Source organism: Suncus etruscus, chromosome 5, assembly GCF_024139225.1.
Source record: "Suncus etruscus isolate mSunEtr1 chromosome 5, mSunEtr1.pri.cur, whole genome shotgun sequence".
Taxonomy (NCBI): domain Eukaryota; kingdom Metazoa; phylum Chordata; class Mammalia; order Eulipotyphla; family Soricidae; genus Suncus; species Suncus etruscus.
The window spans coordinates 98,694,420-98,718,868 of record NC_064852.1 but is presented as its reverse complement, the minus strand read 5'-3'; the positions used below and the strand labels follow the sequence as shown (position 1 = coordinate 98,718,868).

General features: G+C 36.0%; 1 protein-coding gene across 1 annotated transcript in view; it reads right to left on the bottom strand.

Annotated features, from left to right (window-relative positions):
- Nucleotides 1-24,449, bottom strand: part of STK39 (serine/threonine kinase 39) — a 308,961-nt gene that overhangs the window by 54,056 nt on the left and 230,456 nt on the right. Inside the window, exons 15-16 of the mRNA XM_049773425.1 lie at nucleotides 5,272-5,324; nucleotides 1,145-1,213 (exon numbers count right to left, since the gene is read on the bottom strand). Of these exons, the coding sequence (XP_049629382.1) occupies nucleotides 1,145-1,213; nucleotides 5,272-5,324 (122 nt within the window). The remainder of the gene's footprint in view (nucleotides 1-1,144; nucleotides 1,214-5,271; nucleotides 5,325-24,449) is intronic.

The following is a 24,449-nucleotide window of genomic DNA, read 5'->3' as shown; positions in this document are numbered from 1 at the left end:
CTATCTCTCCGGGCCCCAAGTGATATATTTTTAAATGAAAATATTTCATTTAAAGAAACCATATCATTTCAAATGTGTATTTTAATTTTCTGTCTTTTGGGGCCCTGCTCAACTGTGCTCAGGGCTTAATCCTGAAAGGACCATAAGTTATGCTGGGGAACAAATTGGGTTGGCCGTTTGTAAGAAAAGTACCTTAAATCCCTGTATCACATTTCTGTTCCAATTTCAATTTTTGTAAACAACTGTTTGTCTTAACATATGCTCTCCAAGTGTCCAGCTAATGTTAGAATAATACAAAGTTAACATGATGTAATATTCTTAATTGATTAAACTATTTCTATGAACTTCAACAGACCTATCTGTGAAATCCTGCAAAGCTCAGAATCTGCTGCGGATTGTGGTACTATTCACTCTTTTCCTTAGGCAGATACAGGTCATGCTTTTGATAGCATCTTTCCCTTAGAGTTTTTCAGCCTCTGATGCCTTGCCAGGTTAACAGTCATTCATTGTTCCTACCAGCAATCCTCTACCTTGCATGCCCTTTCTTAATATGTAGCTATCTTTAGATTCTAAAAGGGGCAGAAAAAGCCAAGGTCTCAAAATGAAGTACTACAATCCAGATGCATGACCATGCATAAACCTTCCAAATGCTTTAGGAAATTGATTCCTTACCTATACAACAGGCCTGAAAGCACTTTAAGCCTCTCCACAAATGAATCTGGTTAATGGCTGGGCATATTAACCAATATTAGGAACATGTCCAAAGAAAGAATAGAAACAAATGTAACACAAGGTTTCAGAGGTTCTTATAGTTTGGTACATGAAATTTACGCTTTTGTTATAACATGGATTTTGGAGTTTCACTTTCAGGTTTTATTTTTTTTTTTTTGTTCTATTTTCAGTAATTGATGTTTCTTGTTGGATGTATCATGTCTAGATAAATGACACAAAATTAAATGGGAAATTTTACAAAAGGAAATTAAATGCAACTCAAATATACCTCTTTCACATAGAAGATTAGAATTCAAAATGGCAGTTTCAAAATTCCAGACTAAATTATTCCCTCTTGGAAACTTGTGTTACTAAATGCATTTCCATTTGACATTATCTACAGAATGACACTGCATAGTAAAAAATGATTTACCTATAACTACATCATGACCATCAACCAAGCCAGCAGAGAAGAGTTCCTGAGAAACGCCATCTGCTGTATCTGTTCAAATGTGAAATGAATATGGATTAGTCACCATAAAATAAAAATCAACAATTCAGTACAACATAAATATATATCTTTCATTTATGAAAATCAATCATGTTTTTTAATTCAACAATGTAGATTCTATCAAGAAAAACAGAATATGAAATTCATTTTGCCATGTACAATCTGCCTACCAGTATTTATTCAACAGAAGTTGAAGACAAACCTATTTCACTTTTGGTGACCCAAGAAAAATCCGTTTTCTGAGTATTATTGGAATTCATCTTCAAATTCATCTCCCTAAGACATTGCTTTTCTTTTTGATAAGATTAATTTCAGTTCTCATCTATCCTTTCGATCTATAGTTACTGAGTCAGAATTTATGGCAAAGGTTGAATTGGTAGTATTTATTACAACCTTTGATTTGGCTTAAGTTTATGAGCTTGTTGGACTATCAAGATGAGCTACTTATCGCTTTTCAGCCTTCTGGCTAAGATCTAGTGTAAGATGAGCTACTTAAATATATGCTATGACAAAACTTCTTTAGTATAACATTGACCATTTGAGAGCGGAAGATTCATTCTCATAGAATGTAGGTAGACAAAAATGTAATCCTAGAAAAAGTCATAGAGGTTGGCAACCTCACAAATATAGGACTGACCAGGCTCTAGCAAGTGACTATAGCTTGGTTTGCTTATTGAAAAGTTATGAATGAGCATGATAAAAGTGAGAAGACTGAAAGGGAACTGACAAAATGCCATGTTCTCAAAAGAACCATCATAAACTTTTATGTTTTTACAAGGGAGATGATGCAGTCTCTATGACCTTCTGATATTGTTACAGAACCATGCAGGAATAGAAGTAACTCAGCAGTCAGCAACAATGTATAGGTTTGACTGAGGGGCCTTCCAAAGTTAGGGATCACCTGAAATTACAGCTGTGAATCAAACAAGCATCTAAATTGCATCTATTGTTTGATATACTCTCAATATAGACTGAGTTTCTCTGTTTAGTCTGTGCAGAGACAATGACAGGGAGGGAGATGGGGGTAAGACAGAGGTGAAAATATGAAAATATATGTGTACATGGAAGTGTAACTGGAGGACAATGATCTTCCATACATTAAAATTACAATTAATTTCATAGCCTGAAAATTCTTACCCCACTGTCTGACACATATCTCAATAATAGATAACTTGGATAAAATGGTAGCCAAACATCATACAAACTTTGTACCTTATATGCCTATGTACATTTCATCTTATTTACATAAGGCCTAATACCCAAGTCTCTAGTGAAGACTTAAATGTTGTATTTCTAGAAAAAACTGTAGTACCATAAGGATCATATTAACTGATCTATGGAAATGTCATGTGCGCATTACTTTAAATACAGACACACCTTACCAAATTCTCTAAGGAATAAAACAATCCCATAACATGGAACTAGGGTAATATAATGACACTACTCTGAATGTGATTTAGCTAGCATTGAGTGTGAAGTTGGCTAGAACATTCAATCTTCTTCTTCCTTGAAACTTCAGAAAATGAAGCAAATAGAATTAAAAGTGCCTACTGGCAGTTATTATAGTAAGTAAGCATTACATTTCTATTGGCTAATCATGTATTAAAGCATTTGGATACATTCACATGATGTCCACAATATCACAGAGATTCCACAGTGTGTGCACATGCATGTGGAATATGTGTGCCCTGTGTTCATGCACATGCATACATACATGTGCTGGAGATCAAACCTCATACAAGCAACACATGCATCATCGCTGAACTATTTTCTTGGTTTCAAGAATTTACTCAAGTAAACAGCTACAATCACGAATGTAGATGAAAATGGAATCATCAAAGTCAAATTTCGGGCTAGCACTAAAATAGCGCCAAAGCAAGTGATTAACATGCACAGCATATTCTACTATTACAGATGTCTTGGGTACCAGATGAGTTCAATTAAAATAGAAAATAGGTCATGCTGGCTGGACAAAAAAAATGAAATACAAGTATGTGTGTGATTAAGTATTTATTTTGCATATTTGTAAATAATATATTGATGAAGCTTACATGAGAAACAAAGGTAATCAACAATTTATTCTTATTTAAGCTGCCTAACACTCTTACTATGTAAACAAGTTAAAAGATCACATATGCTTTGGTCTCCAGAGCATAAAGCAACTAAAATCAGGGCAGATCTTCATGGTTTACTTCTCTCTCTCTCTCTCTCTCTCTCTCTCTCTCTATATATATATATATATATATATATATTCATATATCCCTGTGTCTATACATTGCAAGGTACTGAGGTATGCACATAAAAAGAGCCTAGTTAGAATTAGTGATCAAAGTGGCACTGTGATATAGCCATTAGCTTTCTGTGGTTATTGGGGTAGTGTTTCCTAATAGGGAAGGACAGCTATTGTCAAAAAGCCAATAATATATCTGTTTGGACAAAAAAACAACAGTGTATTCTTCATCAAAATAAAACCAAAATGCCAAAATCAGCATAAACAGCCAGGCCATGTAGGTCTGATCTGATACCCAATCCCACTCTTAATCAACACATCAATAATTTTTTTATGCTTGAAATGACAATTGATTAAATTCCACTGTCAGGTTTAAATATGAAATGAAAAGAAATAGCCACACACACACACACACACACACACACACACACACACACACACACACAAAAAGTCTTTTACTTTGAGAAATTTTTTACATGATTACTAGATTTCATCAGGCATTGGCTGTTCAGTAGTTTACATTATTACAAAAGGTAGCTTTTGGATAATAGTGACTGGTGCTACACAAGTTCACAGATTAACTCTTCGCTGTCAAAGACTGATGTGCCAGAAAGATGAATAAGCAAATGAATAAAGACCTTGTTCATACTAAGTGTAACTAAGTGAAATTCAAACATAATAGGGATGATTAGGTATTTGTGCTTGTAAGAGACTTGTGAGTCAGGGCCATGATTTTGATTACCATGTTTATACCATGTTTGGTACAGGAACTTTGCTGGCAGTGTTTTCTAAAAACTAAATACAGGTATACTTACAGATCTCTCTGACTTTCTCAAGTTCCCACTATCCACTTGAACCTACATTCTGGTTTGTATCTTATTAGGGTTAGATAATAGTATGGAAGTTGGAAGTCAAAGCAGTTACGTGACCAATTATTAATCCAAAAAGTACTGCAGGGTTGTTGAAATTTTAGCAGTTTATTTACTCAAATAGAAATTTAGGTGGAATTTCAAATTATTAAAGAATTTAATTCCACTTACACACAAATACATTTCCTGATTGAGATTAATGTGTTTTAGAAAGCTATGCAATAGAGACCCTGAGGCTTTTTGTGTGTGTGCACAGGAAATATCTGAAACCAGAGGACAAAGCAGTCTTAGCATCAGCATATGGATTTTCCTTCTTTGGATTGCTTTGGTGATAAACATATACAATTGAAATAGCAAAATTTTTGTATAACAACTAGACTCTTTTTAAGACTGTTCATATATATTATTCATTCCCTCATCAAAACTATTTAAAATTTTCTTCCATACCAGTTCTGTGACTGTCCAAGCATCCACAAGCTAAAAGAGCAACCCATAAAGCCTTTAAGTTGTTTTAAGAACTATGTAAAATACTAAAATTAAATTCAACTGCAAGACATTATTCTGACCAGGGTGTTCGCAGTCTGAAAAAGCCAGAGACACTAATCAACACTGGTTTTATTTAATCTGAACATTTGCTGATGAATCTACTGTGCGACTGCTTGAAGCTTCTGATGACACTCATCAGAATGTTCTTTGGACCTATACTGCTCTGTCAACTCTTCTTTGCATGATTGAGCCAATACCTTTAATTTCCTTGTGCATATACACTATACAGCTGGCCTCACAGGAATTCATATTTAGTTGTGGTTCAATTTGCCTTTCTTACACTTGCCACAAATCCTTGGTTTTCACAGGAAGGTTTTTGAATTCTAAATTTCAACCACATGCTTGTAATCAATTTCTGAAAGGCTCTTTGCAGCAGTAAAACAATAATTTCAATTAAAACTCACCTCTTCCTGGAGTAAACTCAAATCGTATGTCATTAAGTTCCTTTCTGGAGTTTCTAAAAGACACAACAAATATGGCTCATTAAAATCTAATGAAACAAAGTTTAATCAAATCAAGTGCATTACAATGTTTTATAAGATGCCATTACCATACAGAAAGCATCTTACATATTTGGTACCTCCAAATATTCCTGAAACAGAAGAAATCTCTGGTAAGAAAAAGTAAGAAAAAGAGCTGTTTAATTGAGTTTATATTAGCATGCATTTGACATGAAATCTCCCCCAAAACCTAGTATACGAAATAGTCTAAATAACCTTAATATAATTTCAAAATAAAAAAATTCCAGAAGTTTTATGCTAGAACATAGCTTCTTAAAATATGGGTTGAGATCTCCCAATCAGATTGTAGAACTTTAAAAATTTGTTTTAAAATAAATTTATCATTTATTACCAGAAAAATATTTGATTTTCCTACCTAGTTTATGTACCTATATACTCAGGTAGTATAAAAATTTCCTGGACAAAAAGCAGTCACAAGCATAAAAAATTTTTTAAAGGCCCCGAATTCTATAAGCATTAATCTACATGGAATAAATTATACTCAATAAATTTTCTACAAATATATTTTATCAAAAAATCTTAAAAACTGAAGCAAAAATTATTAATCTTAGCAATTTAGCTCATGATAGCATATATATTAAATCATGCAATGTCTATTCTGTAGTTAAAATTTTTTTATCTACATAGAGGCAAACCTCAATTGTACAATTACCCATTCAACTAATAAATCTTTAATATACGGTGATTATATAAAACTAAAACATACAATATATGCATATGCAATTAAAGAAATTAATGACACTGGGGAAATAAGAAATATACCTAAGACTGCTTTCATATTAATTTCAAGATGGGGCAGTGAGCTAAAATTAGAATGGCTTTAATTCATGAGAACAGGAAATTATTCTAAATGTGAAGCTAAAGAAAATGTGGAGAACATAAAATAGAGATTTCGATAAGCACTCAACTATATTCAAAGTTTCTGAGAGGGTACAGAGCAAAGTCTGAGCAGCCAAGAATACCCTTCTCTGAGCATCTTCCATCAAGAGCAAGGAGAGTCTAGTCAAAGACTACGTAGTACTCTCATGTGGGTTCTCTAAAACTGCAAGGACTCCTACAATCTATGAACAGTGCCCAAATGGCTCCAGCTTCTGTGCTCTTTTTGGCACATTGAACGATCTTAATTATGACCTCTCGCCATTTACCACACTGCAGACTGTGGAGGTCCAGAATGATGGCAAAATGAATGGATGCTACTGACAAGAAGGCTTTCTCCCTGTGCCTGGAGAGGCCAGCCCAAGTCTGATACTTTCTTCAAGCAAAGAAGTAAAGAGTCAGGGACTCAAGAGGTTCTCAGGCTCCTCAATGAAAAGCGTGAAATCATATGCATCTCTTTTCAGGTATCTCCTCTTAGAGACAGACTAGAATGGGTGGGTTTGTGGCTGGGGAGAGAGGGAGCTCTCAGCAATAATCGTATCTTTTTAATTTTTTTTTTTTTAGGATTTTTAAAAATCTGAAAACCATAGAGTCTTACTCTACAACTGATATATGGCCACTATATGAAATTGCAGACTACTGTGAATAGCTCAGAGGTCGGTCATCTTGGACACCAGACCAAGGAGGTAGAGAGTGCCAAGTAGCTCAATGTCCACAGTGCACTGTCTGCTTCTTTAGTAACTGTATAAACACCTAAATTACCTCAAAAGATTAACTATACCAGCACTCTCATAGTGTTTTCACATGTATCAGTAGTTTACAAACATTTATGTCTCAGGATCTCAGTCCTGAAATGAAAGATCCCTGGGTGGCTTTGATGTGTGTTGGCTATAGCTAACACAGGGTATATTCTGATAGCTCTAGTTAAAGCTTTCTATGTTTACTGTATTTACTGATCATTGAAACTTGAAAAATCTGAAAATATTTAGCTGAAAGTAATTAATATGACATACTAATTAATGTAAACTAATTAATGAAAAATTACATTCTGTGTTTTGGATTTTGGGGGGGGTACACCCAGCAGCACTCAGATTTTATTTTTGACTTTGTGCTCAGGGATCACTATTGGGAGTTTCAGGGGGTCATATAGGATGACAGTGATTGAACAGGGCTGGCCACGTGCAAGGCAAATGCCCTATCCACTGTACTACCTTCCAGCACTGAAAATTTATATTCTAAAAGAAAACAAATCATTGGAGAGCACGCTGTTTTCTTTTCTCTTTCCTTTATTTATTTATTTATTTATTTATTTATTTATTTATTTATTTATTTATTTATTTATTCATTCATTCATTCATTCATTCATTGGTCACACTCTACAATGTTGGGCTTAAGATAGCTGAGATCTTATATATGTTTCTGCATTTAATGTGCTGCAGTTGCACAAGTCATATAGACAGCTGCTGGAAAATTAGATCAGACATGTAAAGAAAAAAAGCAAAAGGACAAATAATTTTTAAATATTATTTTATAAATAGTTTTGACCTCACAAGCTCTGTGAAAAAAGTCCAGGGGTCTTAGGATTAAACTAATGAAAAGCACTAAAATCAAATGTCATGAATCAAGATTTTACTTTACTTTACTCAACAATCGACCTAAGATATGCATAGCAGGTACTACTTGTTTTCCATGTTTGGGGTAGTTATGTGTGGCTTTCCCAAATTCAGATATTTAAGGAAAGGCAGAGTAAGAACCAACAATTTTATAGCAAAAGAATCTAATGCAAATATAAATGCTCAATCCCTTTCACTGAGAAAACAGTATCTCCCCCCAAAGATTTTACACATAAAAGACTAGCAAGCATCAATTTATTTAATAGTCTTAATTTTATGTGCTATATGTCAGTAAAGGCTGAATTCAAAGCAGTATATAGCAAGGGGAATAAAAGATCATTAATAAAGAAAATATCTGTTCTAATAATAAAGTGGCACAAAAAAAATTAAAAGGACACTTTGACTTTAATTTATATCATTATTCCTTTCCTCTCTTCCTTTAGATTAATTAGTCTTGTCCAAAGAGTTTGTTCGAAGGTCATGAGAAGAGTTATAAGAACCATGCCCAGAATATCATGTTCTGGATTCCTAGTGTTTGAAATAATAATTTCAAAAATATAATATGAAAGTAATATCTAATACCCATAATCAGTACCAACTGTGGCACAAGTGAAGGAGGCTGCCTAGTCAAGCCATTCTTTTATGACTCTGAACCTAAAATACTCACTGCCTTTAGAAAGATTCCTGTGATTAATTGTGGTAGTAGATCTGTCCCATCAGGATGAAAAATAGCTAGAAAAATGCCTAATTGGATCTAACTACTGAAGGTCATCCTTTTATAAAGAATTAATCTTTTCTGGCTCGTACTTAACACCTTTAATTGAAAGTACATTTACCTTAATTGATATGGCACAGGAAACTCTTGATTTCAGGGAAGCTGAAATTAGGTATGATTTAAGACTAGAAACTAAGTCTGTGCCACTTTGCAGAAGAAACATTAAAAAGGAAGGGAACTGCTTCAAGACCCAAGCTGCGTTTGATAAATCTTATTAAAAAAAACAAATATCTCTTAAGTTAGATACAGAGCAACCTGTTTTTTGTTGTAAGTATATGTAGCTTCAGGCAGGACATGCTTTTTTAAATAGATGACACAACCACAGACTTAAAAATAAAGAAGTTACAAAATAGTATTTTATGAAAAATGGCTTTTCAATCCTCTAGTCACTCAACCAAATGGTCCCCGTCCTCCTACCATGACCAGGCTTTTGGTGCATGAATCCATTCTGAGATATTTTGTACATATAATCGCAAATAAGCTCAATAGTTCTAACTTGTAGAAGTAGTCACATCATTTTTTTCTCAAACCTTTAGATTTTTCTTCAGGCAAAGCAGGACAAAAAAAACCTCACATATGAAATAAACTATGTGAAAATTGTGTTGGGTATCTCAACCGGCTGTGAGGCATTACAGAGTTTTGCATTACTTTCCAAAAATTTTTTATAATAAATTTGTAAATTGAACGACCCTGACATAGTTACAAAGCTGTTCATACAATGTCCAACACCCATACCTTCACCTACACATTGCCTGCTACCAACATCTTCAGTTTCCTTTGTGTCCTCCCTGCCTGTCCCTATGGAAGACATTTTTTCTTCTCTCTCAACTCTTGTTTTTTAGACAATGTGTTTTATAATAGTTACTGAAGGGAATATCATGTATATTACCTTACTTCCCTTCACCACTGAATTATTGTCTACAGTGATCATTTTCAATTATAACTGCCATAGGACATCTATTCTCTGTCCTAACTGCACTCCTTCATTTGGAGCAATCTTCCTACCATGGACCAGTCCTCCTGGCCCTCATATCTCTAATATTCTGGGCTATTATTATCATACTATCTTTTAAAAATCTTTCCCACAAGTGAAAGCAATCAATCGATGTCAATCCTCCTCCCTCTGATTCACTTCACTCAGCATAATACTCTCCATATCCATCCACTGTATAAGCAAATATCATGACTTCATTTTTCCTAATAGCCACGTAGTATTTCATTGTGAAGATGTACCACAGTTTATTAATCCACTCATTTGTTCTTGAACACATGGATTGTTTCTAGATTCTGGCTATTGTGAATAGTGCTGGAGTGAACATGAGAGTGCAGATGTTCTTCAGCATTGTGTATTTGGTTCCTTAGGGTATATTCCCAGGAGTAAGAGGAGAAGGAAATCTAACCCAAGCAAAAAATGGGGAAAAAACATAAACAGAAACTTCCTCAGAAGAAATACAGATAGCTAAGAAGCACATAAAAATTGTTCCATATCATTAATCATCAGGGAGATGCAAATCAAAATAATAATGAGATATCATCTCATACCACAGAGACTGACACACAAAGAAGAAAAACCAGTGTTGATGTGGATGCAGAGAAAGGAACTCTCATTCACTGCTTGTTGGAATGTATACTGGTCCAGCCTTTTTGAAAAAACAATATGGATATTCCTCATATCTGGGCATTTTGCATTTTGAGAAAGGAGTAGCAAGAACAGGGTGAGAGGAGGGAGATCCAAGAAAATCCTGGTTCTAAACCTCCAAGATTTGGGGGCTGGAGAGGATCACAATGGTAGGGCATTTGCCTTGCATGCAGCTAACCTGTGAGGGACCTGGTTTGATTCCCGGCATCCCATATGGTCCCACAGCCTGCCAGGGGGCGATTTCTGAGTAAAGAGCCAGAAGTAATGCCTGAATACCATTGGGTGTAACCCAGAAACCAATCAATCAACCAATTTTAAAAGTAAGTAATTAACCTCCAAGATTTTATAATGTTTCCATAGATTAAGAGCTGAGAGAGTAAAACTCCTTTGGAAAAGTTCGAGGTAAGAAGTTGTCTAAGAAAAGCAATAGCAAAGGAAATATTACAATAATTCAGAGAAAGAATCTCATTTCCCCTCTTCTTGGCTCTCAATCTAGACATTCTCATATTCCTATCAAATTAGTCTTCCTCTGAGCTAAAAGTTCAATCATAGTAGCATATAATTTTACAACCAAAAGAGGCTCAGGAGGTCACCAGATCCATTTCCTCAGTCTTCGGTGAAGATATTGAAGCCAACAAAGAGATTAAATGCCTTTTGTAAGATTACACAGTTGGTTAATTCACTTAACACTTGACATTTACCTATAGATCGCCTACGGGTTATTGGGTCTTTCCTAGAATTTCCAAGTACACCAAAATCTAGGGTAGAGCCTCATAGAACTTTGCTGTAACTTCAACTGAAAGTTCTTTCCTTCCCAACAAGGTGGGTGTAGGTGATTCTCTAAAACAAAAACATTCCCTTTAGCCAGAAAGACCCTTTCTCACTATGTAAAAAGTGAAAGACTGAGAACGCAATATGTATCACACAGGGGCCGGAGAGATAGCCTGGTGGTAAGACATTTGCCTTTCAAGCAGAACGGTGGTTCGAATCCCAGCATCCCATATGGTTCCCTGTGCCTGCTAGGGGCGATTTCTAAGCATGGAGCCAGAGTAACCCCTGAGCACTGCCAGGTGTGACTCAAACACAAAACAAAAAAGTAAAAATATGTATCACACAGGATTGAAATAATGGTTGACCACCACACCATGGTACCCATCTGCATTATGCCATAAAGTTCTGCCTGAAAAGTTCTCTAAGCCTATTTCCTGTGCCAGGCATTCCAAAAGTACAGAGCATAGACCTACCATATCACCTACCTTTGGCCTTGTTTTTGACTTGTCTTGAAGAAAGTTTTTACATCTGACTCAAAAAACCGTTGAAAATACCATTTGGCATTAAAAACTTCCAGATATCCTCATGTGTACCCATGGCTAGTGAATATTAAGTTGGCATTCCAGTTGGCATTAAGACTGCATTCTGGTCTGAATCAACGAGGTAATGTCACACATGGCCAAAGGTCAGTGTCAAACAGATCAAAAGGCTCTACTATATTAAGAACTTAAAGTGACTAATAACAAACTCACACATACACAGGTTTCCAGATACTGTGACATATTTTAAAGAATTTGGACTTTGGGGGCAGGAATGAGAGATATACATTGTGCAGGATGAGCATTGCAGTCCATATAGTCTCCAGAGCCTGCCCTGAACAATCTCTTAGTGCAGAGCCAGGAGTAAGAACAATAAACAATAACAACAACAGAACAACAAAAAGCATTAGAATTTTAAATACACCAGTTAGGTGCAGGCTAGTTGTGTGTGTCTCACAACTAGAATCTCAGCCTGAGGATACCACTGCCGCCACCTAAAATCTGAAGGTCCTTCTTCTAGATTTGCAGCTTCTGAGAAGTAGCCTGGCTGGTGGCATTTGATACAATGCAGCTGGTACCTGTTTGAAGCACATGTGAAAATCCCTGCACACAGAAATTTCTGGTGTTCTTACCCCTGTGAACAATGATATGCAAAAATGTTACCATAAACTACTGCCTTTATTATCAGTGACAAAACTGTTTTATTGGAAATGATCCAAAATAATTTTTTTCCACTCTCAATTTTATCAAAAACTTCTTGAAGGTTTCTGTGTTTTCCAACAGAAGGAAGAAATGGTTGTTGCTTCTCCCCCATATTACCAACACTCCAACCTAACCACATGTTATTTCCCCCCTCCAACACTATTTTTGAAAATCATGAAAACCATTTAAACAATGCAAAGAAAAACATAACTCAGAGGCATCTACCACCCAGAACTATTAAAATAAAACATTCTGTCATGCTTCTGAGCTTAATACATAAAACTTAATAATGTGGCACCTACACAGGACAAAAATCAAGCTGTGGTAAATCATGAATGAACAGATTATTGTGTAAGGGCTGTGCTTTCTGTCAATATTATAGATCACTATTTTCATGGGTAGTGGTCCTTTGCAGCACTTAACAGTATCCAGTGTATATATTTACTGACATCCCCTCCTTTTATCTATACTTATGTGTGAACTGATACCAAAAGCAAAAACATTAGCATATGTTTAGAGTTCTCAAACACAAGTAGCAGAAAAAATATTAATCACATTTATTAATTTTTGTGTGTGTGTTTTGATGAAATCCATCAATGCGAGGTCCAGAAATAGCCTTCTCTAAAATCATTTATACCTGAAAGTATGGAGCTAGTATTAGGACTTACTGCAGCAAACTCAAATTCATTAGTGCTTCCACAGGACAGATGCATCGGGCTTCCAAGTCAACATGGCAAGGCTATGCTAAAAATGTAAAAGCACCTCTGGGCTTCAGGAAACATCCATTTAGACTCCAGAGCAAAGTGAACCAAAGCAGGCTGAGTTAGTCTATGGAGAAGGGGAGGGTTCTGCACAGATATGGAGAATTACTGCACAAGTAAATTTTTAACAAAATGAAAATTGATTTCTTTAAGTCATAAACATATATTTTAATAAAAATGAAAAATTATATCTCATTTGCCAACTATCTGATTTGTTTAACAAGATTTAAGATTAAACAAAGATATAATAGGACATTAAATTATTAAAAATGGTAAAAATTAGTTCAGTAAATGACCACATAGTTGAAATGTGCCAAACAAACTAAGTATTAGATTATTGGATTTAGTGTGGTTTACTTGTAAGTAAGGTCAAGAAAAAAAATAATGCAGGATAGAGTTCTTTACTTTATCAAGGGTAAAAACAGGCAAGGCAGACTCTTTTTCCTTTGGCATTAATTTCAAAGGGACTTTTTTTTTTCTGGAAGTCTCTTTACACTCTTTACACTGAGTAATATCTTCAACTCTGTATCGTAAAAGACAAAACTTTATATCTTCAACTATATGGTGCAAAAGATGGAAATTTTCCCCCCATATGCTGAAGGCATAATATTAAATCTTACCTGAGTGATAGTATTTCTGCTTGGAGCTGAAATAATATAGCAGAGGAACATTGTTTCCTGGTGATTTACTTCAATAGAGGGGAGCTCAAAGAACCTGGAGAAATGAATGGCTGTACACACTGCTTCCTGCTGCCCCCAAAGTATCTTTGTCAAGCACTGCAATGGGGCATTCCATGACAGAACTCTGACAAGTATCTTAAAAAGTTTCATGGTTTATGCATTGATTAAATATAGATCTTTCCCTTTAGAGAAAGCATATAGAAGAGCAGAGGTGACATTCTGCTGTGACTGTGTAAAGAGACTAATGTGTTCCCTAAATTCTCAAAGAGTTGGCCAAGGGAAGCTTTCTAAGATGTCGGAACTTCAAAAAGCAAATTATGTGTCTGGCTGGACACATATTTAGACAAACATCGAATTCTTTTCTGCCTCAGGAAAGAGAATTTTTTGCTTGAAAATTTTGAAGAATATGTGACATCAACCAACTGGGCAAATCATTAAGAGAACTTAATGTAGCTGCAAGAGAACAGGCAACAAATGAAACAGCTAGAGGGGCTGGAGAGATAGTACAATGGGTAAGGTATCTGCCTTGCATGTAGTTGACCTAGGTTTGATTCATGTAACACCATATAGCCAGCAAGAAGTGATTCTTAAAGTACTGAATGCAGAGGATCACCTAGTATGGCCCCTAAACAAAACAAAACAAAACAGGGGCCAGATCAGTGGCGCAAGCAGTAGGGCGTTGCATGCGTTAACCTAGGTGGTTCGATCCCCCAGTGTCCCATATGGTCCCCCAAGTCAGGAGTGATTTCTGAGTGCATAGCCAGGAGTAAACCCTGAGTGTCACCAGGTGTGCCCCCCCCAACAAAACAAAATAGCCAAACACACACACAAAAATTGCTAAATGTTAGCCTCACAATAAACAATAGAGAGAGATTCATGCTTTAACTTTCCTAGTCATTTTAATTATCTATTTTTGTTTCAAATTTTTGGATCACACTCATCACACTCATTGATGCTCTGCACTCAGGGATCACTCTGAGTGGGCTCAGGTAACCATATGGGATGCCAGGGATCAAATTCAGGTCAGCTGCCTGCAAGGTAAACAGCCATTGTATTAGCACTCTGGTCACCTTACCTATTAATTTGGATATGCAATTAAAAACCTGAAAACACCTTACTAAAGGCAAGTACATTTAAAAATTAATAATGAAAGAAAAAGAAAAGAAAAAGGGGTCAGAGCAATAGCACAGCAGTAGGGCGTTTGCCTTGCATGCAGCTGACCCAGGACAGAACTCAGTTTGATCCCTGGCATCCATATGGTCCCCTGAGCCAAGAGTGATTTCTGAGTGCAGAGCCAGGAGTAACCCCTGAGTGTTGCTGGGTATGGCCCCCAAAACAAAAACAAAAAAATAAAGTCAAGTACTTTTTAAAGAAAGATAACCACCAACTAGGTTTAAAATATCTACCTAAAAACTGCTAATACTAGGTTCCTTCAGGATACAGTAAGCAGAAACCTCCTGGATTTGCAAAAGTTATGGTTTAAGATAATTAAACTTATTAAAATATCTTCTTTCAGCTATTTCAGAAAAATAGCCTTAAGTAAACATTTTTAATGTCTGGTACTTCGGAAAGACACTATAAAGAGCCCAGCTGGACTTCCCTGAAATCATCTCAATAAATGCTATTTATAAAGTAGAGTTTAAATAGCATTGTGACGTTTTTGATCAGTTGTCATTGGGCTCCAGAAAGGAATATATGTATATTAGAATTCAGCAGTACCTAATGCCAGAACACTGGATCAGACAGCACTTTTGGGGTCAGGATGAACCACACCCAGTGAAGCTCAGGGTCTACTCCTATTTTATCATTCAGAAATCACTCCAAGCAATGCTTGAGGCATGATCACATGGTGTTGAGAATTAAACTTCAACTTTTGCATGCAAAGGATGGAATATGCCACAGATTCCTTAGCTATCTCTCTGCCCCAGTATAGCACATCTAGCAGAACAATGTTTAGGAAAAATAATCTGAAGGCTTTCCCAAAGCAGAAAAGTATACATCCACTTATCTTTGAAACTTTATTTTATGTCAATCAACAGTAATGAGCAGACACAAAGAGTTGGCCAGTTCTTGAGGGAAGCAAAGGGATGATTTGCATGATACAATTTTCTGTTAAATTTATGGGGGCGAGGTACCCAGAAATTATCAAGGGGACTATGTGGTGCTGGGTATCAAAGCCAGGTCTCCGTGCACTTGGCTTTGGGCCCTTTCTCCAGCTCTAATATGATGTGAGGTGTAGTAATAGTTGGACAATATTTCTAGATACACTAAATTGGATTCATTTTAAAATTAAAAATTTTCACAAAGGCATATGAGAGAATATAAATCCGAAGCTGAGTTTTGACTGTTTCTCACTAATACCTTTTACAAGCCCCACTGCCAACATGAAGGCACTATGGTCCTAAAGGTTCAGTCTCTGTGTTATCCTCTTCCCTCTCCTCTGATCTAATAAACTGTAATTGTTTAAATAATTCAATGCTGATTTATAATACTGTACAATTTCAAAGCACATATCTAAGTGCAAAGTTTCAGCACATGATCCTCACAAATCTTTAAAAGTTAACATCAATGCCTTTAGCAAAAAAAAAAAAAAAAAAAAGAATTTGTTTTTAGCTGCTGAAGCACTCTTTTTTGGTACCTGTGTACAATGGGAGAAGAAACCAGTGTGTCCTACTGAAGAAAGTGTGAAGCAGGTTTACCATTTGCCTTGCATGTGGTTGGCCTGAGTTAAATCATCAGCATTATATATGAACCTGTGAGCCACTCCTGGAATGATCCCGGCACAATGACCATGACTAAGTTCTGGGTATTGCTGGATGTGACCAAAACAACAACAAAAGAAACCAGTGTTTTAATGGTTCTTGATAAAGTAAATAAAACAGTAGAACAGAACTGATCATCTGACTTAGAAATAAAACCATCTTAATTTAAAATAGGAAAATATAATGACCGTTGGCTTAATAATGCCCACTCTACAACATTATAATGCTACATTCAACAAGAAGTTCTAAGCTGAGGACAAGCCCCCCAAAACAGACCAATAGAGTAATATATCATCTTATTCCAAATGCCCCTAACAATTGCTTGGATGTGTTCCAATGCATGCTGTGACTATCAAGTTAAAGAAATCTATTTTCATCAGGGTGATGAAAATATATTTTACTCACATTCTGATCATTTTGTAAAACATGTTTGAGAATACTTCATAAGCAAATCCCATGTATCTAACTGCACCACCAAGTGAAGGATTTTCCAATGCTGTGGGAATCTTGCATTTTTCTTAGCTTAGAATCACTGCTAAAAAAGATACTTGGAATAGTTTCCTTCGTGATTTTGCCTTTTCCTCCAAGTGGCTAGTCTTTAAAACTAATCTACTGAACTCTGACAAGTTTTCAAGACTGACAGTTCTCTAGTTCTCTTGACTTATTGAAAATTTAAGAAGGTGGTCAGAATGAATAGAGAAAGCTTCCCAGTCTACAGAACTATGAACACAGTTCATTCTGCAAACAACTTGCCACTGGCCTCTTTACTGGAAATTGATAGAAGTGCCTTTCATAGAGAAGAAAAATGTGTTCTAGTCTAGGAAGAGTGAAGAAGTTCTCAAAAAATAAAGTCAACAAGGCATTTTTCCAAATGACTAAATCAAAAGCCTCCCTATAGGCCTCAGCCAAAATGAACTATTTGTCATATTTACATGAAGAGAATTAGAGGTAAATAGCCACATCAGTGACTGTCCATAAGCATGATTAAGAAATAGCTTGAATAAAACCCCTTGGCATAATGGTAATATAGCCAAAAATGCAAAGAAAACAATTATCTGTCTACCAGAAGATATTTAAGGTGCTAACCAGGCCAGTTGGGTAGATGTCCAAAAGAAATGAGTCTGGGTGAGGAAAACTGTTTCCCTTATACTGAGACATTCAGTCCCAAACCAATTATTCTTGAGATCAGGGAGCCAAAATTTCAGGGTCCTCTGGACAATGCACCAATAGGCCTAGGCTAGCTAGATGACCGACCCCAACTCTTTAGGTGGTTGTAAAGTCTTGGTTCATGCATAGTGAGGAAGCTCTGCTGTGATCTCCTGCTCAATACATGGCCTCGGGTCCCTCAAATATCCATAACTAGCTACTTTCATTTAAACTCAAAAGAGGAAGAGAGCACACATAATTCCCAGGCAGGCTGTCCCTTCTCTGATGCTTTCCCACCCTCTATCTAAAATCTGCTAGAAAGTATTAACAGCCCTTTCATAGCTTATTTTATGCTATTCATTTTTGTGGGTTGTAGTTTGGGTGACATTGTTACAATAGAGTTAATCCTATTTTCTCTAGTCTCTGAGAGCTTCGTGTCACACCCAGTCCTGACTCAAGTTTCACTGGGTCCCATCACTTCACCCAGCCTGAAAAGGACTGTAGGCATCAGCTCCTTCACTAAAGCCTGAAATAGCTTCCAACCATAGATGCCCCAAGATATAAAGTAAGATTTCAAGGGAGGGAGTAGAGGCTCCCTATCTCCTTAAGAATCCCCAAATTGCAGGGTCCAATATTGCCTGACTCTAAAGGTGGAAAATGATATATTCCCACCCAGAGCTTGAAGAAGTTTGTTAATTCTCAATATAATATAAAGTCAGGGCTGCAGTGACAGAATAGTGGGCAGGGTCTGCCTTGCACTCAGCCAAGCCATGTTTAATCCCTGGCCATCCATATGGTCCCCTCAGCCTGCAAGGAGTAATTCTCAAGCACAGAGCCAGTAATTCCTAAGTAGTGATGTCTGTGGCCCTCAAACAAAACAGAAACAACAACTAAAAGGACAACCCCCCAAAAGGAGAAGATGTAAATTTCATTTTCATCCCCACATACTTAAATTTTCATCCCCACATCTCCTACATATTTCCCTTACATATAACAAATTATCTGCTCTGTTGGGTCAAATCAAAGATCACATTTTATGTCGAGGTAGCAAGATAGTGCAAAGACTGAAATATGGCTGAAGTCTATCATCATTTCTGTCACCTGAAGAAAATCCTTAGAGAGAATACACAAGAAAGAACATCACTGAGCTAGAGGTTTCCCCAGGATGGACTTTTGGACCAGATTACAGGGCCAACAAAGCATTCACCTTATCTCCTCTCCACCATTCTGGGCTTCTCAACTCATTAGGAAGACCCACAGGAATAGTGCTTCAAGTTCACAGTGCTATTTGTGACTCTCATCATCCCTGTTATTAGGAAGTGCCTGTCATTCAGAAATGCCCTGGGTGATTGTGACAGCATATAGCTTATATGGAGATGACATTCCTATATTTTGTATTCTAAACATTAAAATCCAGTTTGGCTCACCAAACGAGCAACAGGTGCCATACTAATTATGTGAAGTGTTAGAATATTAATAAGATCTCCCATTGAGTCAACTGGATGAACAAATGCAAGATACATTTATATCTGCTCCTCAGCATCTTGACCTTCTTCAACCTGTTGTGTGACCATTAATGAAAATTTTAAAAATAATTCATAAAGGGTTGTGTATGTGAGAGGGGAGCCCCAGTGTGTGTGTGTGTGTGTGTGTGTGTGTGTGTGTGTGTGTGTGTGTGTGAGAGAGAGAGAGAGAGAGAGAGAGAGAGAGAGAGAGAGAGAGAGAGAGAGAGAGAGAGAGAGAGAGAGAGTCAGTCAGAGGCTGGATCTGGCTGCCAAGCAGGGATATATTTGAAAGATACATATTAAAGTTGGTCAATGATGACTCAAAATTGTTCTGGGAAACCTTCTTATCCAGAATTTTGTTCACCAATGATTGGTCACCAAAACAAAACAAAACAAAACAAAACAAAACAAACAAAAAAATTGCACTACTGAGTTTGAAAAACCATAGATAGAGATGACTACAATGATGGTTTCATTTTATTCTGGACACATAAAGACTTCATTTAATATTCCTTCACTTGTTGATATACAATCACCCCCCACACTCTCTTATAAGCTCCTTTCATTTTAGAATAATAACTCAAAATACAATCACTACTCTTGTAATTCTAAAATATCATAATAATAGCTCTTAAAAGCATTCAGAGAGCTAACTTTAAAGTTCTCTTATGCTGCCTTCCTTTTCTTCCAAAATAAAAAATGTATATAAGAATATATTTCAGGGGCCAAAGCAATAGCACAGCTGGTAGAAAAATTGCCTTGATTGCAACAGACCCAAAATTGATCCCCGGCATCCTATATAGTCCCTGGAGCTTGCCATTAGTAATTTCTGAGCACAGAGTCAGGAGTACCAGTAATAGCTCAATGCTGCCATGTGTGGCCCAAAGACCATATCTATGATATATTTTTTATTTTTGATATATATTTATATATAATGATTGGTCACACATAAAATATTTGTATATTTATATAAAATTTCATATAACTTTTGTTTGTATTTATTTATATTTTATGTATTATTTATATATTATATTTATATATAACACATATATAAATATATATACATATGTACTGATATTATAACTAACTTGCTAAACTCTTCCTATAAATGGGTTATCATTGAGAGTGAAGAAATTGTTCACCCAGAAAACTAAACAACAGATTCAGAAGTAAAAATTTTAGGAGGTACAACTGTATTTCTAGACTCATTTCAAGCTACTGGTTACCCTGCTTCCTAATGCTCACTGCTTTCCTCAGTACCAAACCTTCTACAAACTAGTTCAGGCACCCACTGAGTTTTTGAAGCCAGCAAAGGGCATTATCTGAAGGCAAAGGAGATGAAATAAAAGAGTGTTAATAAGCAGATGCTGCTCCCCAGCAACTCATTATTAAAAGGATAATTTGAGAGCACTCAAAACCAGAAATAATGATCACTGGACTTCAGCAAGTAATTGTTTTGAATAATTTCAGAAGAATATAACTTCTTTTTTTTACTATAATAATAAACATTTCAATTTCAAGGAAAAGCTTTAGGCTTGCTTTTTTTAAAACTAATGCACATTTTGGGACATAGTGTGGATCATTTCAGAATAGTAATAGAAATATCAATTTCATCTTAATATAGTGGTTATTTTAGTAGCCTTGGAAACATAAAAATAAAAACTCAAAAAGGGTCTTTTCATGCTCACGCTGACTGTCCATTTTAGGATTTCAAGAGTTGAAATGCAAAGCAGAAATATAAACTACAAAATTCAATCATGACTTTTTAAATGCCAATTAAATTAGCAAGCATTACAAAAGTATAATAATATAGTCCACAAATTAACACTATTTCAGGAGGATTGTTAACAATGCACCCAGAATATTAAGAGTCATACCTTGAGATTTAATATTTTTATATCTATAAAATTTTGACATACAAAATAAATTGCAAAATTTAGTGTACCCTAATTTTGCAACTTGGTGCTCAATCATACTAGATACCAGTGCTCAATATGACAATGACTCATTCTACGTGGCCCTTCTTCTCATACACCTTCCTAAATATGGACTGTTGCATGGTACCAAATTCAGCTCCAGAAGGATGAGTCTTTATGGTTCTAGAAGTTCCTTTCCATCACAGTTGTAATCAGTCTTCTTTAATTAGTGGTCTTAGTCTTTGCACAGATCCTAGGACAAAGCCTAGGATAGATAATCTGATTATGATTCCAGAAGTTCTGCTCAGTTTCATTTGTCAAAGTCAGACCTCTGGAATTAGAAATCTTGGTATTTGTACAAATCCTAGGCAAAAGCCTTGGCTAGGATCTTTCTTATTGGTCCCAGGATAAGATCAAAGATACTACCTGAATCCCTTACTACTGCAAATCATTTATCAAACTCAACAAAACCATGGTGAAACCCAACTTGTAATCATGGTGCTTAAATAAAGATTTAAGATAAAAAAAAAAAAGACCATGGTATGGAATGAAAAATGAAAAGGTGCCCTGGATTTCACCCCCACTAGATAGAATATCTCAAAACACTTAATGGGGATACCTATATTTCCTTTGTACATTTAATAACTCCATAGTCATACCTCTTAGTTTGTTTATTCCCAAATGTAAAAGTAGCCTCCTCCATCCTTTTTTCTTTAATAACTTTTTAAAATTTATTCCCATTTATTTTTAAATTATTTATTATTCATATACATTATTTATTTATTTTACCCCCACCCCCCTTTAACTTCACCTGTTTTGGTTCTGCTTGGTACAAAAAAACTAGAAGAAAAAGTCTTGCCTAGGATAAAAGCTCAGGTCAAAACCAGGGCACAGAGATTGTATAGCCTAACATTCTTACCCACAAATGCACCAGCAATATAATATGTCACCAATCCCTTTTGCAAAGGCATACCAAAAAGGGAGAAATTTTATGTATAGAAATAAGCTCTTATATGCTAGGGATAAGAACCCATACATTTTATAATAGAGGAGTGCCTCCCACCCTGAACAGTGTCATGTGGACCCAAGTTAGACTCTATGTGATCAGACAGCAACTGTCCAACCCTGAATCCCAGATCCCAGACATAGAACCAATATACAATTCCTTACAACAGCACCAGGAACCAAACTCCCCCAAGGAATTCCTAATACCAATCTGGCACAAACTTACACCAGTTTTGATATGACATCCTGATGATGAGAAAATAGCAACAACTTAATCTAAAAGCAGATTGCCCCATCTCATCACCTAAGAGTAAGATAAAGTCAGAAGACACATCATCCCATTGTTCTGTGCAAAAACCAAGATTACTAATTACAGAAGACTAACTTTGACAACCATGACTGGCCAGATCTTATCCTGGGACCAATAAGAAAGATCCTAGCCAAGGCTTTTTGTCTAGCATTTGTACAAAGACCAAGATTTTTAATTTCAGAGGTCTGACTTTCACTGAAACTGAGCAGAACTTCTGGAATCATAATCAAAGGATCTATCCTATATCCTAGGCTTTGTCCTAGGATCTGTGCAAAGACTAAGACTACTAATCACAGAAGACTGATTACAACAACCATGATGGAAAGGAACTTCTAGAACCATAAAGACTCTATCCTATACCTTGTCCTATGACCTGTGCAGATACCAAGATCTCTAGCTACAGAGGACTGATTTTATCATCTACAACTGAGTGGATCATTTCCTAGCACCATAAAAAGACGTTAGGGTTTGATAATGAGCTTGTACAGAGCCTGTAGTTGTATGTGTCAAGGGCTGAAAACCCTGTATCTCTTAGGCTAAGGGAATTCCCTTTCTAATTTCCTCAATACTTATTGTGCCTATGGAAAAAAATAAAAATGAAAAGCACAAAACCTTGCCATACCAGCTCTCCTTCCTTTTTTATTCTTTCTTCTTAATTTTTATTTCTTGTGGTTGTTGCTTTCTTTTTCTTTTTCCAACAGAACCACAGAACTTGAACAATCTTGTTTTGCTTCATAAATTGAAGTGAAAAAAAAATGAAGCATACCAACAGTCTTATGAACATTGAGTGGAAATACAAAAAAAATGATCAGACTTAAACACCAAACCCAAAGTCAAAGACAACAGAATCGATACCCAATCTACAACAAGCTATACACAGAGGGGGGCAGTTACACTATCAGTCTAGGGAATATGGGGTGCATGCTGCAAATTGGGGGGGGAGGGAGGAAAACACTGATGGTGGAAATGGCCCTGATTCATTGTCATTTTGTACCTTAAATATTACTGTGGAAGATTTGTAATTCATTTTGTTACAATAAAAATTATAAAAAATGTTGCCAAAAATTAAAAAATAAATTTAGTGTACTGTAAGTCTTTAGAGCATTTAGCCTGTAGCAAAAATCTATAGCCAAATTAAATCTCTGATAATGAGGAGAGAGTTCAATATATCTCCGAGGGATAACCATAGGATGCTATATTACAGTGATTAAAAATGTTTATTAAGGGGTTTTAATGAAACCAGAAAATTATTATTAATGGAATGCTAAGAACAAAAATTAGAATTCAAAACTGCATTTGTAGTACAACTGATAATTTTTGGGGGGTCACACTCAGCAGTGCTCGGGGGTTACTCCTGACTCTGCACTCAGAAATTGCTCTTGGCAATCCTGGGAAAAGGAATATGGGAGGCATCACTTTCCCCAACTCTGAATTGTATTAAAAAATTATAGTCATTAAAACAGCAAGGTACTGAAATAAAAACAGACCATCAGATAAGTAGAATAGACTTGAGTATTCAGAAAATGTCCCTCAGACATACAATCAATTAATCACTGATAAAGGGGAAATAAATACAAAATGGAGCAAGGAAAGCCTCTTCAAGTGGTGTTGAGACAAGTGGTTAGCCACTTGCAAAAAAGCAAACTCAGATCTCCATCTATCACACCATGCACTAAGGTCAAATCCAAATGGATTAAAGACCCTGATATCAGACCTGAAACTATAAGGTATATAGAACAGGTAGGTATACACTTCTTGACATTGAGACTAAAAATATCTTTAAGGAGAAAACTGCACTCTGCAAACAAGTGGAAGCAGAGATAAACAGATGGGACTATATTAAGCTGAGAAGCTTCTGCACCTCAAAGGAAATAGTGCCTAGGATACAAAACCCACCCACAGAATGGGAGAAGCTAGTCACCCAAAACCCATCAGATAAGGGGTTAATATCAAAGATATACAAGGTACTGACAGAACTTAACAAGAAAAAATATCTAACCCCATCAAAAAAAGGGAAGAAGAAATGAACAGATGGTTTCTCAAAGAAATACAAATGGCCAA